General features: G+C 37.1%; 1 protein-coding gene across 9 annotated transcripts in view; it reads right to left on the bottom strand.

Annotated features, from left to right (window-relative positions):
- Positions 1 to 17,206, bottom strand: part of LOC124285001 — a 117,550-nt gene that overhangs the window by 87,958 nt on the left and 12,386 nt on the right. For all 9 annotated transcript variants that reach the window (XR_006900697.1, XR_006900691.1, XR_006900688.1 and 6 more), the window contains exon 2: positions 13,932 to 14,037. Coding sequence is in view for 2 of the 9 variants with exons in the window: in XM_046721143.1 (XP_046577099.1) it covers positions 13,932 to 14,037 (106 nt within the window). In the remaining 7 variants the exon portion in view is untranslated. The remainder of the gene's footprint in view (positions 1 to 13,931; positions 14,038 to 17,206) is intronic.

Raw genomic sequence — 17,206 nt, 5'->3', positions numbered from 1 at the left:
TGCTTATCGATTTATCTGGGATATAAACGCAAGTTGTTGCCTTATTGTTTCCTTAGCTAACAGAAAGTAAATTTCACCTCGTTAGAACAACAACTCTCGCTCGCCAATACGGAGCCTACTGAACGTCACGCTCCAGCAATCAAAATTTCAGCCAATCAAATCGTTAGTTATGACTTATAATTTGTTTTTATTGCTTCCGAAATCCCGCTAGAGATTGTTTAATGCGCGCTAAATAGAGAAACACATCCTAGGCAAGTTTGAACTTCAAAAGAAATTAATGAAGTCTTTAGCAAGAAAATTGTGTTGTTGTATCAAATTTTGCACTTGCTTTTTGTGCTCTGGTTCAGAACCAAATCAGAAACATAATTGTCTGAAAACAAGATTTTCCCCATTTTCATGGACTTTGTTTTCGTTGAAGTCGAGGCTTCGTTGCACTTCATGACAACCTCTGGGTTACAGAGGGATTTGTGATGTTTTCCAGTAAACAAGTGTTTTCGCTCCCAACGTTAACAAACAAGGAAAGATCCCCATTGTCTCTTTTGCATCATCGAATGCACTGCACTGCTGAAATATTTTGGGACCCAGTTTTATGCGCAAGGAAATAGATTATCACTTGGCATAAGTTATTGACGGAATCAGATATAGGTTCTTAATGTCTGTGAAACATTTCACTGATCCCATGACACGGGGCAAGCTTCACGAAGTCTCTTTCGGCGAAACGAAATATCATTTATCTGAAAATTACCAACATTAAACCGTGTAGAGAAAGACCAAAAATCGAAAGGTTGTTTGTCATAATCTCTATTTCGAATAAAAAAAAATCCGAGTGTTCTTGTTGTATTTGTAGCAAAGGAATACCGAGGAATATAAGAAAAAAACATTGTTCCGTTATTGTTGACAATAAACATTGTACTGTCCTGTCACCAGTATGCAACCTCGTCTGAATTCTTCATCAACAGATGAGTGAGTGAGTTTAGTTTACACCGCTTTTAGCAATATCCCAGCAACATCACGGCGGGGAACACCAGAAATGGGCTTCACACATTGTACCCATGTGGGGAATCGAACCCGGGTCTTCGGCGTGACGAGCGGACGCTTTAACCACTAGGCTACCCCACCGTCCCATCAACCAGCTGAATGTCACTTGATTGTTCTATCTATTTTCTCTATGGTATGTTGTAACTTGAGGCATATGATCAATGTGATCCGGAATACAGATTGCTTCATGATCACATTTAAAACAACACGTTATCTTGTACTTGCGATAATGCTATGGTACAGACAGAACTCGGAAGATCAGCACTCCCCTTGTCTCGAATTATTCGAGCATCACTGTTAGTTACACTTTTAAACGTAACGAGGAATAAACAAAAGATATTAAACATAACTGCACAGTAGTAGTTACAAACGAAGAACAAGGAACATTTCTTATGTGTTTGCCTCCATGTGTCCAGACCGAGCTACCATCTCATATTATCCTACAAATGCCAACCATCAAGTTCCCTGACCCCCATCTGCATATTTCGTGAGTTGAATTGACTTGAGTACATGCAAGTTTCAGTCTCTTTACACAGGAGCAGCTTCAACTCTGACCCCTGTCTGTTCCCGTCTGAGGGTCGGGCCCTTAACATTGTCAAAACAACAAGGGGATGGGTCGAGGTCGTTTTAAAGACATGGGCGAAAGTGATTTGAATAATTTTCAAAACTGATGCACGGCAAAACATGATTTCCTTGCGAAGTCTTTACTAGTCTGGGTTATATTTCCATATTACTTTTATAGTATCAAGATTTATACATGATTTGAAGGAGAAGGTGATTAAAATTTATAAGATGGTTATGTAATTATAAGCAAAACCAAGCTTTTATATTCATCGGTGGTGGGTAGAATGGGGAGTGTATGTGGTGGGGGGGAGGGGGGTAGCATGAGGTGTGTGGGGGATGCACGAGGGCCAATGTTTCTTTAAATTTTGAGATTTGAGTCTTATTAGCGTGCCAGTAAACTATGAGTGTAGCTTTGAATTTCAGTTTAACTCTAAATATGTTTTAAGATTTGCAGCCGCCAAGTGTGTCGGTGAATATGGGTCAGAGTTTTCACCAAAGTCAAAGTTATCCTCTAACGTGTCAAGTACTGGTGAGCGGAAGGCCTGAAATGACGCAAGTCCCAGACGTATACCATCTTCGAGAAACCAACGAGTATGGTGCTGAAACCTTGAAACCTATAATTCATTATGCTGACAAACTTAAAACCCACCAGGAATGGTGCTGACAAACAATAAACCCATAATATATGATACTGGAACCTTGAAACACAACAAACCTAGAAACCCATAAGGTACATTACATTGAAACACATGAGATATGGTACTGACAAGCCTGGAAACCAATGAGGTACGGTACTGAAACCTTGAAACACATGAGATATGGTACTGGCAAACCTAGAAACCAATAAGGTACGTTACTGAAACCTTGAAACACGTGAGATATGGTACTGACAAACATGGAAACCTATAAGGTGCGTTACTGAAACCTTGAAACACGTGAGATATAATAATGACCAACCTAGAAACCCATAAGGTACGTTACTGAAACCTTGAAACACGTGAGATATGGTACTGGCAAACCTGGAAACCCATAAGGTACGTTACTGAAACCTTGAAACACATGAGATATGGTACTGGCAAACCTAGAAACCCATAAGGTACGTTACTGAAACCTTGAAACACGTGAGATATGGTACTGACAAACATGGAAACCTATAAGGTACATTACTGAAATCTTGAAACACGTGAGATATGGTAATGACAAACCTGGAAACCATAAGGTGCGTAACTGGTGAAACACGGTATGACCAAAGAAACCCATAAGGTGACTGGAAACCTTGAAACACATGAGATATGGTACTGACAAACCTAGAAACCCATAAGGTACGGTACTGAAACCTTGAAACACGTGAGATATGGTACTGACAAACCTAGAAACCAATAAGGTACGGTACTGAAACCTTGAAACACATGAGATATGGTACTGACAAACCTAGAAACCCATAAGGTACGTTACTGAAACCTTGAAACACGTGAGATATGGTACTGTGAGATAAGGTACGGTACTGAAACCTTGAAATACGTGAGATACCTGACAAACCTGGAAACCTATAAGGTACGTTACTGAAACCTTGAAACACATGAGATATGGTACTGACAAACCTGGAAACCCATAAGGTACGGTACTGAAACCTTGAAACACATGAGATATGGTACTGACAAACCTGGAAACCCATAAGGTACGTTACTGAAACCTTGATACACATGAGATATGGTACTGGCAAACCTGGAAACCCATAAGGTACGGTACTGAAACCTTGAAACACATGAGATATGGTAATGACAAACCTAGAAACCCATAAGGTACATTACTGAAACCTTGAAACACGTGAGATATGGTACTGATAAACCTGAAAATCCATGGGACATGGCACTCACAAATCTAGAAACCCATAAATTATAAGGCACGGTGCTTATAAACCTAGAAAGCAATAAGGTGTCTTAATGAAACCTTAATGAAACCTTAATGAAATCTTGAAACCCATGAGGCATGCTGCTGAATAACCTAAAACCCCATAAACCATAAGGCGTGGTGCCGATAAACAAAGATACTTAATCAGGACAAACTAATATTGCCAATTTAAAGGACATTCTGAAACACTACAAATGTGCACATTTTTTATTTGAAAATGTTTTACTTAGAAACTCATAACTGCAAATGTTCTGTTTTCTATAAACGTGAGTGAGCGACTCGACATTTAACTTGGCAATGGCAATACCCAATCACAGAGACGATTTAGTATCAGTATATACGAAATAATATCAACGTCACTTCACAAGCTGCAGCTTTTATTAAATACAGGAACCAGCACGTCACCAGTACACCCAAAATGTCATCATAACAACCGAGTCCTCACGCACAACCCCATGCTCAAAGTTTCCAGGTGGAAATCTTTTAAGATTCTGTTCCACACTCGTCTCCACCTCAGCACTGACTATGCTGCCCATGTCTTAAGGCGTTAGTTCAGCCACATACCGGAGTATGGCCTCCACAAGATAAATACCTGCTGCAAAATCCTCAGTGCAAAATACGTTTGAGGGAACGTAGCTTCAAATGTGCAGCAGCTCTGTTCTGGAACTCTCTTCCAGGAAACATGGAATCATCAGAAACCCAAGTAAAATATCTTAGGGAGCTGTGAAAGTATATGTACCAATTTACGTTTGACATCCTCAAGTAAACACATATAACTGACCAGTCAATGTTTAAATGTATAAAAGCGCCTGTGGACAGATATACTGAAACTTCAGTGTAATACCCACATATACGATTATATAGAGTTAGATTAGTTGGTAGTAGCTAGTAGTAGCCATAGTAGTAGTAGTGGTTGTAGTAGAGTGGTTGTAGTAGTAGTGGTAGTGGTAGTAGTGGTTGTAGTAGTAAGAACAGTAGTTGCAGCAGTAGTAGTAGTAGTAGCAGCAGTAGTAGTAGTAGTAGTAGTAGTAGTGGTAGTGTAGTAGTAGTGGTAGTAGTAGTAGTAGTAGTAGTAGTAGTGGTTGTAGTAGTAAGGCAGTGGTAGCGGCAGTAGTAGTAGTAGTAGTAGGTAGTAGTAGTAGTAGTAGTAGTAGCAGCAGTAGTAGTAGTAGTAGTAGTAGTAGTAGTAGTAGTAGTAGTAGCAGTAGTAGTGGGTTATAGTAGCAGTGGTAGTGGTAATAGTGGTTGTAGTAGTAAGACCGTAGTTGCAGCAGCAGTAGTAGCGCAGTAGTAGCAGTGGTAGTGGCAGTAGTAGTAGTAGCAGTAGTGGTTAGTGGTAGTAGTGGTAGTAGTGGTAGTGGTAGTGGTGGTGGTAGTAGTAGCAGCAGTAGTAGTAGCAGTAGTAGTAGTAGTAGTAGTAGTAGTAGTAGTGCGTTGCAGTAGTAGTGCAGTAGCAGTAGCAGTTGCAGCAGCAGTAGTAGTAGTAGTAGTAGTAGTAGTTGCAGCAGCAGTAGTAGTGGCAGTAGTAGTAGTAGCAGCAGAAGTAGTAGTAGTATGTCATAGCTCATGTTTTGTTCATGATATATCTATATAATTTTTTCAAATCATGTTCATATCGTATTTATGTCATGTTCATATCATGTTCATGTCGTGTTCCTATCATATTCGTATCATGTTTTTATCGTGTTTATGTCATGTATATATCGTGTTCATATCATTTTCATATCATATTTAAGTCCACTGATGTACGAAATTAATGCTTAATCGATAGCTCAAGAAACCAATCTACGTTTACTTCGTGTTGTGTCTTGTGTTATGTCAGGTACGGTGTTGTAAATTTAGAATCAGGGTTGTTTACATCATCACAGGATTCTGTTTACATAACACATAGCATTGTCGATTGTTTGTTGGTTAAAAGTAACCTTACATCAAGTTGCACATATATAAATCAATACACACAAGAAACCAATGTTCAGCGTGAACAACAACAACACAAGTCATGGAACATACCAGCTTTAAGCAGTAAATTATACCATAAATTGTCTCGAAATACCACACGGATTGTTGCCATGCAAAAATACCAATCCGTTCATCTTCAAAGGACTTGCAGTCGACGCCCATCTTTGAAGAAATCCCAGGAACATCCGTGAGACATTTAATCAAAGACAAGCTGCTATGTGCCGTACCGGTGTCCAAAAGATGGCCATATCTAAAACAAATTAATCAAACCTCCCCGTCTCGTTTTTCAATTGACGAACAAGTATATATGTCAAAACATAAGGAGATCTATTGGAAACGCTGCCCTTACGCTATTGTTAGGCATCTTGAAAGGGACCGCAAGCCCGAGCAACAAAGTTTTCCTTTTCATCAAATTCACATTTACAAGGTGTGATAGACGATGGGAATAATGACGAGACGAATGTCGGACGTTCTTGACAAGGAACGCATGCTGACTCTGCTTGTCCCTACAAACACTTCCCTGGCGATTCGGATCGTTGACCACCAATAGGTAAAGTGGCCTTTTGATGTCCAAGAAAGAATGGTCATTACATAGAGACCATCTCGTGACCACTACATAGATTATCGGATTCGCTTTACACCGAGTGGGATTTGTGAGAGTTCATGTAGAGACGATGACGTGACGTAAAAGACAGTGCTTACGTTAATGGGGTGAAAGTTCATGTTGATTAAGTCGATTATGGAACAATGATTGACAATCATATTACGTATAGTTCTTGGTTGTGATAGGAAATTCAGAGTTTTATCGCCACAAACCATGAAATGAATTTAGACAACAAACAAATATATTGCAGATGTTTTGAAATACATATATATATATATACAGGTTATGGCTTGAATAGACAGGAAATCAGTTGCAATCTGTTCATACTTGTCAAATTCAATATATCGCTGTGGCACAACTGTTGTAAACATATTACATCGTTGTCAAAGAATAATCAGTTTCGAGTATGAAACTAAACATATTCTATCAGACGTAAAAAGACAAGTGTCTTGAGAATTAAAGATTTTCTAAAATCACACAAAAATTAACCACATAGTTTAAGAATCTACGTTTAATATATATGTCGGAAATACCACAAATTCCTCGTGGCACAAACATCCATACCATAAATATGACTGAACAAAACACGGCAGCAATGTTCAGCGTTCACACGTTTCTTTCGTGAAGTCTCCGATCAAACGATTCTGTTTACACAGTTTTACACACGTTAATTGTCATCGCATTGTGTTCATGACAGTTTTATTCTTTGAGGTTCTGATATATTGTCATCTAATAGAAAACAGCTATAAACGAAAGATCCTATTATACCTACAAGGATGTGTTTAACAATATGAGCTCTATAAAGCATCTGGAATGAAGAGATGAATTACAAGATATATACATTACCAATACTGGGCTATTTGAAATCTACGCTATAAAGATAAATCCACCACAATTGCCTATGGCACCTTGTCACTGGGTAAATTCTAAACCATACAAAGTGTATCATAAGGTCAGAATTAATATACACCTGTATGTTTGTATTACTTCAGTTTATTATTAAAAATTATATAATATGAGAAATTGTGCATTTGTGCAATTTAACTTATTGTACAGTTCACGGACCAGTCGTTACGAATTAAATGTGTCGGAGAAAAAATCATTAAAGAGAGATTCCAACAGTTATGGTAGAATTAGTAAATCATGTACAATCAACACAAATGGTATTCATTTGCCTTACAAAGACATTTAACAATGACGGATTTTGCTGCGTCAGAAGTTGGAATGGGGATTGTTAACATATTTTTCTAAAAGTTGTGCTTTAGTAAATCTTTGTAACTTTGACAATAACTGCTTTCAATATTCCGAATAATGGCTTAAAATTGAAACATCGGGCGGGCGTCTTTAGTCAAATCTTTGCTGCAAATAGCAATAATATATGTTTGTTGTGTCTTCCAGTATTAGGGGAGTAGAAAATCATGTTAAACCGTAATTAACTCCTTCCATATAGATCATAATGTCTACAACAAGTGAACATAGGTGATGAAAAACTAAAAGTAAACAAAAAGTAAACAAGTTGTAAGCAAAAAACCCATTCATGTCTCTCAACAATATTATATAGCCCCCATCTATGCGAATTATATGAGGTTCTGCTAACACAGTAGTCTTGTAGAAAAGGCGCGTTCAAAATCCTATTCTTTAAGCACACTTGTATATTTCACATTCAAACATGTCAATTTCCTAACGTCCACTTATGTATTATGTCTACTCGATATAGGTGGACTGGGAGTGACTCATTTCTAAGCTCTGTTAGCTTGCCAGTCGGACTCCTGCTGAGCTTCAGCCATCACTTCTTGCAGCGTTCATCCTACGGTGAATTATGAGTATTTGTTGACGCCAGTGTACAAGGACCATACATTCGACAATAAAAGAAAAAACAACATTGCGCTGAATGTATCAAAGGCACTGGCGGATACACTTCTCTGTGAATCCTGACTCGTTTACACACCATGTCCAGTTTTAGCGGCAACCCGTTGCTCTTTTCACTGTCCCGAGGAAGCCGTCAATCACTGACCCATATTTATCGTCATGCGTCAGAGATCAAAGGGCCGCCGATATATTGAGAAGGTGATATCGACATGGTGCAATAGACACCCCTCTGGCAAGGACTGGTTGAAATACAGCCCACTGATAGCTTGTAAATGCACAGCGCTGCGAGAAAGTATTGCCTTGATGAAATATATTCAAGGCAACGAGTGAAATACTTTTGATGTGGTAGCGAAATATACAACCCTCTCTGTTATCACACTCAGTTCAATTTTCGGTCGGCCTGGAGTAGAGCTACATACTCTTGATCCAGCAGTGAAATGTACAAGATTATATGTCAAAGCGAAGATACTAATTTTCCGAAGTTGGAATTGGTGCAAGAAATAGACGTTTCACAGTTGTAGATAGCTTGTACATAGCGCGTTCCCCATTGACTAACACCCTTCTCCACAATAATGTATTTCACTTTGACAGATCAAGCCCCGAACACCTGTACATTACAAATTGCACATGTTAATGCTACATACTAGCTTTGTCTGTTAACGGTGCTTGGGTAGAGCCCATATAAAGAATGAATTGGCCAGTATTCATACAGCATAACAGCTCCGCACGGGACATAGTATTTGTTTGAACTTTTTGTACTTGAACAAATATATAGAACTTTCATATGTGCTTTAGCTGTTCTTTATATGTCATTAACCTGCTATATTCGGTAACGACAACATTTCTAAAGCGTGAAAACTTCATTCAATATGTAATACAAGCCAATTCATGAAAATCCATCGACATTGAAACTTCTACAAAACAGACCACCATGAGGTGGATTCACAAACACAGATATTTTCCATATGATTTTAAAATGTATTCAAATTAGCAGATTATTTTAAGTCTGGGAATACACTTTAATCTTCTGCAATGGGTTTAATCAATGCGCTATTGCGAATATGATCACGTAGGTCTTGGGGTCGATCAGAAGCTGTAATTATTTGTACACTCCTGTCCACGTAAGATATAGTAGCGGCGATAGGCGCCCTAAAACACACAAGGGCAATCTATTACATCGCTTTTCTTTCACTGACCGCCTTTGGACGGCAATAAATTTACGTCACCTCCAGTGTTTCGTTCACGACGGTCACTCAGCCAGCACCCGATGACGTTTGTCACGTGATGCGCAGATGGCCTTTTGATTCGGAAACGGTAACATGAAAGGCGAGGAAATACTTTTACAACCAAAATACTTGGTGATTTACTGTCTACAAGTTCCTGGTCACCTTGCAGGAATACTTTTCAACAGGTTTTCTCTGTCTGGAAAGATTTGTGACTTGACCATCCTTTCTCAGATACGCTTTCTTCAGTATGTGCAGAACATCAAAGAGACGATGTATACGATGCACTACCTCTGAGAAGTCGTAAACAAGGTCTCAACTGGAAACTGTTTGAAATCGACAACATGATATCCCTGTATGTCACACATTCTAAAAGGATAGCAGACTGATAGTTGAAATATGTACGACTCTTCGATGAAGAGAGTTTGTCATATTAACGCAAAACAAAGATGTTACCGATACATACTAATGTCAGTTACATACAGCAAACGATTACATCTCAATTCCTTGTATATTTATTTTTAAATCTCATCCCAATCACTCATTACATCAATAGACATATCCCTCGTTCATCATTTAAAGCTTCGAGAACATCTAACATCTCAAATGTTCTGCAAAAGCCACCTCTAAGAGTTTATGATATTTTAATTAAGTCTTAATGAAAATAATGTTTATTGGAGTGCTAATGTCGGAGCAGTGGAACTTATCGAGGTTTCATGATAATATATCGTTAGTAAGTTTCGTGAAAGCCACGTATTATCACTGTAGGCTAACTTTGAGTCTGTGTGGGGAGAATGTGTATATACTGTTAACGTGAGCTCCTATCTGGAGGTCATGCCCTCGGACGATTCACACGTTATAAAATTATATCATATTCTCCAATTGAACGATTTGCCACAGGGAAAGGTTCGCGGAGTGCTCGTGGTATAACGTACAACGACGCAGGCAGACATCTAAGTGGACTCAGTTGACGGAAGTGTTTTGACTTTCCGCATTTTTTTAGTTCGTTGTTCGATTTTATCACAAACCACTGATTCATGTTTTCAGAGGTGACGCGTCTATTTCTCAAAATAAAAATAGACACCTTGAATAAATTGTACTCGGTTAATGGTGTGCTTCCAGAGTCAATAAAGTAACCTTTAAAATACACTATTCACACTTTGCTAAGGATCAGATATTGGATTCAACAGAAAACTATGATGTGGGGTCAAATTTGGTTTAAATAGCTAAGCTATTATAAGCATGGATCCTAGGTTTCAGTTTGTCATTTCATACCTGCTATTGACAGGTGTTGTGTACTTGTCAGTCACCCGTTGCATGATTTGCAAAATGGTTGACTGGTGCCATGAAAACCATTTTTATGGTTACTCATGTATCAAGTGCTTAAGGTTAGATTAAAGTGACTGTTTGCCTAAAGAGGGGTTACCATATTCTTATTCATCCAGATTTAATTGGATACAAATTCAAATTATACATCTACGTTTAAGTAAAGTTGTGAATTTTTGTGATCCTTAGCAAAGTGTGAGTAGTATATATATCTCAATTGGATGTATTATATGAGGTGGGAATTTTAGCGAAAATCATTAAGTGAATCAATCAGGTATATGTCAAGAACTTTTTTATTTACACAGATGTGGCAAACTTATTGAATGAATAGCGTTGTTGGTTGAATCTTGATGTTGTTTGGCACATACCTTGAGAAAACGCACAAACTGTACAGACCACGATATGATATATCACAAACTGTATAGCCCAGAATGTTGCAATTTTCATATACACTTTCATAAAAATATATTCGAGAAGAATATTGCTTTCCAGGATGTAACTAACCCACTACAGATACTAGGTCACACCTATATTTTCAGTCAGTTTCAAATGTTCATGAATTAATTACTTGCCATGTATATGAACGGTGAAATGGAACTAATTAAGAAAACAATCGTCTTTGTTGACAATATAGCGTGTGTGTATAGATAGATGTTAACTATCACTATTGTGTTGCTAGTTTGTAATAAATATTGGCGTAACAATAGTCTGTGGTTTTCAATAACATTTTATTATTGTACATTGATAAAGGCAAAGTTGTCTGTCACTTGATCTAAATTGATGCACTTGCGTCAGTTGAGATATATCCCACCTGTTGCAAGAGGACGTTATAGTTCAATGCCCTCCCCCTCCCCCTTCAACCGTAGGATTCCACTCACTCTCGACCCTAACGCCTCTCCACCCTACAGAGCACATATGTCACCCCTGCGACATTAATAGCTTTAGCGAGTTGTGTCCAGCATCTTTTTTGTCTTGTTTAAATTAAACCGTGAGAGATAATGTCCATTTCTGTCTGATTTCAGTATTTATCAGTGTCTATAGCTGTCAGAAATTTGCCGCGTGAAATCGACACGTTACGCCGACTGGGCGAACATGATGGGTAATGACGTATGAAGTGTCCTGTCACTCAAATGTTCAAATCAATATCATTATCATGTGGATTCGGATACGTTTAAAGAGGCATGGAGATCGCAGCTATCTTTCACACAAACATTATATTACAGTAGCTAGTTTAAACAGTAGGCTATTGTTGTAAATAAATGTTCAACATCAGAGAATAATCAAACCGGTTTTACTAGTTAATGAAAATCACGATGATACAATTCAACCCGAATGGATACTTATTCATAAAAGTATTCATGTATTCATTGTACATATGAAATCACCAGTAGTAATTACGTCCAAATCCAAATAACTGATGGCCTAGTTTTCTAAGATTAAATAAATTTTCATTATATTTAATTATCCGTTCACAGTTATATTGGGTGAACAATTGATTGTAAAAGACAACAAATCATGTAATGACAGGCAATATAATTTAACATAAGCCTTTAGATCAGGCAGCATGTAATAAATGTCGACATATATCTGTTGCAACTAAGCAAACAGTGGATATTTTTATACCAATTTTATGATAGGATGTTATTAAATACATCAACAGCCATATTGGTTTCATTATAAAGACACACAATCATTAAATGGAGAATGAAATTTTGTTATAAAAATTTCCCAAAATCTCCGAACAACACATGTTCGGCATTGTACAATTTTGACTTAGATATATAAATATCATTCTATATTTCAAACGATTTTCTGATCCGTTTTCCAATGACAAAGATATAAATCATCTCTGAATGTTCGTTAATCCACAAGCGAAACCAACATATATTGATGAAAACATGTGATATCGAATTCACAAGTTTGTTCCACTTGAGTGAAACCTATACCTATGGAGTTTATTATTTATAAGGTTTTAAAAAGGAACAACACTTTCCCAACACATGATACGCCTAGTTTTGAACCTAAATTGACTGTATTTCTCTAAAATTAATAATAAATGCATTGGCAAGGGAAAACCTTCTTTTATAATATCAATGAATTTATCATTACCATCTCAATATTACTGCACTCTTTACATGTCTATCACACTACATCTCAGCAATGAGTTATTTTGATATTTCACCACGTAATAGAGTTTGATATTTGTATTCTTATATCGTGTATATCACAATAGGTAAACAAGCAATACAACTGGCAAAGAAAATATGTAGCTTAACTGATGATGGTATCAATCTATACACATTGTTCTCCCACTTGAAACACTTATATTCAGACGAGTATTTCACGAATAGCCCAATATACTCATGAAGGATTGCAAAGCCATTGGAACACATTCAATGAAATATACACCACTGATCTAGAATGAACGCTAATCGTAGCATGTCTATTATTGTCAGTTTCAGTAGATCAAACGTTTGACGTGTCTTCCGGTAGTAACTGTATACAAACACGTGAAACCATATGGGGAAATAATCGCACACATATAAAAATGACACATGGAAATGTAAGTTACTCTCTAAAATTGATTGATGTCTTGTCCATACAGAGCCTTTTATGATGAAATGATCCTCGAGATCCTAAATATAACAAACTCTGTCTGCCTGTAGATGGAATGAAGGGTGTGTTCTCAGGTCAATACGTTCACTAGGCAGCGTTTAATTGATGACAATGCTGCTTGAACCGTTTATGAAATTGTATACAATTTAAAATATATCCTCCGGCTGAGACATCGTTGTTTCAAATGGCTCCGTGTCAGTTCTCAACCAGTGATTAGGAGAAACATACTACATAGTACAGTTATATTAAGACAACATATGTTAAGACTGACTGACTGAGTATGGTTTTACGCCGCTTTTAGCAATCTTCCAGCAATATCACGGCGGGGGACACCAGAAATGGGCTTCACACATTGTACCCATGTTGGGATTCGAACCCGGGCCTTCGGCGTGACGAGCGAACGCTTTAACCACTAGGCTACCCCACCGCCCCCATATGATAAGATGTGTTATGACAACGTAATTACCAATCTCGATTATTCGAGAAAACAGATTCAATTCAGCGTAAAACGTAGACTTGGAGTGACAATTTTACGAATGGGTCACTGAATGGGTCACCATGTGTCAACGTCAAGGTTTTGTCTAGGTTTTGTCAACGTCAAGGTTTTGTCAACAGACAACATATGCTATTGCTTTTTTTATCTTCACCAATCGTTCAAAGCAGGGCTTAACCGTATTAATTAACACCAAACAATGTCCTATTTCTCATAGTACCAGGACTGGGTTCGAACCTCCACCATCAACATCAAATGTTTGGCCAGTTGACCAATGGACCATCGCGACTGCAATGAGTTATGGTAAGGACAAAAAAGGTAAGATTACCTGTGTTGGGTTATGCTGCACACGATGTCCATTCGTTGTCTACTGTTGACTCTTAGGCGATGGACGTTCATCGTCAAGTACATCTTGACTTGATCATCAACTTCATCTGTAAACATATATATGTTACATCGTTACTACGGGAGGAGTGCGAAATGTCGAGAATCAACACATTGTCGTAGATGTAAAACATGTTCAAGGGTACGAGTTGTCGAAGATGTGAAGAGTTGACGATGACGTCGATTTTGGTGGATCCAGACTCCAGAACATGGAAGACACAAAATTACACTATGTTGATTATTCGTAATAACGGATTATCCAGAAGTAGGTTCTGTTGACATTGCTTGTCACAATCAGGAATATTCTTATTTGGAGACATCATATTTCAATGTGAAGTACATCCTTCAAGAATTCACACAACCATGAACACAATGAACCACTTAGTCTGGCAACAGTGCCTTGAACGATTAAGATTTACTTTGAGAGATCGAATGGTACAGAGATTCCAGATACACTTCCGGGGGTTTAGACGACGATGCTAAAACCATTCCTTGTGCTGGACCTTTGTTGCAGATTTCAGTATTTCATTAACAATATCCCCATCACAAAGATGTTCTGTATTCAGAAGTCAAATCCTTTCCACAATAGAATCCGACCCTTCCTTTCAACATCCTCCTGAAGAACTGATGTACATTTCAGCAGCGATGTACATATCATCAGCGATAACAGTTCTCTAATGACAGTTTCCATGTCAATTTTAGCCTAAACAGCTCCATAAACATTTCTACTCCCTTGATTACCATAGGGGATGAATTAATTCTCCAAATGGGACAATAAATATCCTATTTGATAAGTTAACTATTATTGTTATTGTTGTAGATTTTAATCAGCTGATTATTTATTGCGCTCGCTATTGTAGCTTACAAAGACATTGCTAAAGATTGATGCTCATTTCAGTCGATGTTATCTGCTGGGCAGGTGTTGTAAATATACATAATGTGATTGTAATAGTATACAGTCTTCTTAACGATGACAGAATGTGCTTTAAATGTTTTCGAAATGTACCCAAACGGTCGTAAATGCAAATTTGTTTTTTTGTGAATTTGTGATTTGTATTTTTTACTATTTAAGCTTTACGGCTCATACAGTTTAAATACTCTTTCGATTGCACATTAGAGGTAGGGCTTTATTTCGTGGGAACACTGAGAATGGTCCTAATAGAAGAAGTTCGCATGCATTCATTCATGACTGTCATGGTATTTGATTAAAAGAACATATATTTTGAAATGTACAAGATACCACTATACAGGATGTATGTCACAAATAATCATCAAACCTTTATGTGTAGTTATCAATACATATTCTAACAACGGACAAATGTTTTTCCTGGATGAACGAACAAAAATACGTTTTCGTCATTCAGGTATATTAAAAACCTACGGTGCAAAAGACATTACCATGCAACATGTCACTCAGCTAACAGATGCCAATAGCAATAAAAGTGTTATAAGGCATCGGACATTAGAATCCCTTAAAATTACAACACAAGTGAACACGTGCTCGAAACGACTTGGGCCGGGTTTTAACGCGCGACATGTGCTTGTAGGCTAACAATATTGTGCTGTTCACACTGAAGGAGACAAAAGATGCCTAACATCGATGCCTTGTTGCATATGTGGGCATTTAATACGGAGTTTATTAGCATACCCAATAATTGGAACGCTATAAAATTATTATTGATTGACATATTTTGACTTTTCTGGTGGGTTTTCTTTTTTTATTGATTTCAAAAGTTCCCTGGACAATAGTGACGTTTATGTAAGATTACATATATCGGGTCGGTTTCTTCTTGTGAATATGTGGCTTCTGTTGTGATATATTGTATGGACTTTTCACTGAACGTAAACAGAGACGATTGTTTAATAACCGTTTCAACGCCTTCCATCCACCTATTAAATCTATGAGTCTATACTTAATGTCTTAAAAGCAAACATTTCCACAGTTTCAGCTTTTTATATTGAGATATTCACGTACACTATTTACATGATTGTACTTGAGATATTTACACTTAAAATTAAATGACATAAAATGGCATTAAGAACTTTATTCGGCTTGGCAAGTACGAGACATTCTGAAGAACATTAATGGAAATGTTGCACAACACAGTAACAAATTATAAACAAAAATGAAAAAACAATCATCATGAACAAATATATTTCATTGCGAATAGTTCTGAGTTTCTTTTCAAAAAGGTATTGCAAAATTAGAAATATGTAATGACATTTCATTAAAACGGTGTATATTTCATAGTTTCAGTGCCAGGCGATGCAGTGACACATGTTCATTTCACAATACTCCTCATCAATTACATTACACTCCATGCATGTAACAAACTCATGAATGTGTATATCTACTACATGAATGAAACTATATGTTATGTTAACAAGGTCAAACATATCTTTCTCTGTCCAAGGTTTGAGGATATTTTTCATAAAGGTACACAGCATTAAAAATTCATTGATCTATTTCAATAATTCATTCCTTGGTAACATGGTACTATTATCAATATTTCATTTTCTGATATTCGTTGACAAAAATTGAAACACGCGTCTGATGTAATGGTAATTGTATTCGTACCACAGAAGAATTTGCTTACGGTTTTGAATTTTCATAATTATCAAAATATTTCTTATCAATAATTTCAACTATACTCCTGTACGGATTGACAAGTGAGCAAGTGAATTAATTTTAATAAAAATACATCATGCGAATTCAACCATTTAAAATAAAAATAAAAATTCATAAAATAAATCATCCAGGAATGCATGTACAAATACTGCTTTAATTCAGAATATTATATTTTTTTATGTCAATTTCATTATATATCAAAAGCCCCAGTCATCATGAACGTGAGGGAGTAGTGTTCGATTTGATTTGAAAGGAAATAATTACAAAATAACTGAGTAAATGCTGAAACGGTTGAATTCATTATGTATGACTCAATAAACGCCCGTCAACACTGAAGCATTATGATAATGAATATAAGTTCACATGAATCAATTTCACCACAGACAGTGTCTATTTCACCCGGTCGTATGTCAATAGCATTTCCCTTCGTGAGCGTAATCAGTTTCAACACAACTGGGACTCACAAAGTCTCTATAAATCAAAGGAGAGGACATAAATTTCTCTCAATGGGCTTTCTGTCTAAAGCATTTACACTGGGAATATTTCAACACCAACTTTATACACTCGACGTAAAAGAAAATAAATCAGGT

Source organism: Haliotis rubra, unplaced genomic scaffold (assembly GCF_003918875.1).
Source record: "Haliotis rubra isolate DU_JTF1 unplaced genomic scaffold, ASM391887v1 Scf35, whole genome shotgun sequence".
Lineage (NCBI taxonomy): Eukaryota > Metazoa > Mollusca > Gastropoda > Lepetellida > Haliotidae > Haliotis > Haliotis rubra.
The sequence above is the reverse complement of the archived record's forward strand: the minus strand, read 5'-3'. Positions and strand labels throughout refer to the sequence as shown.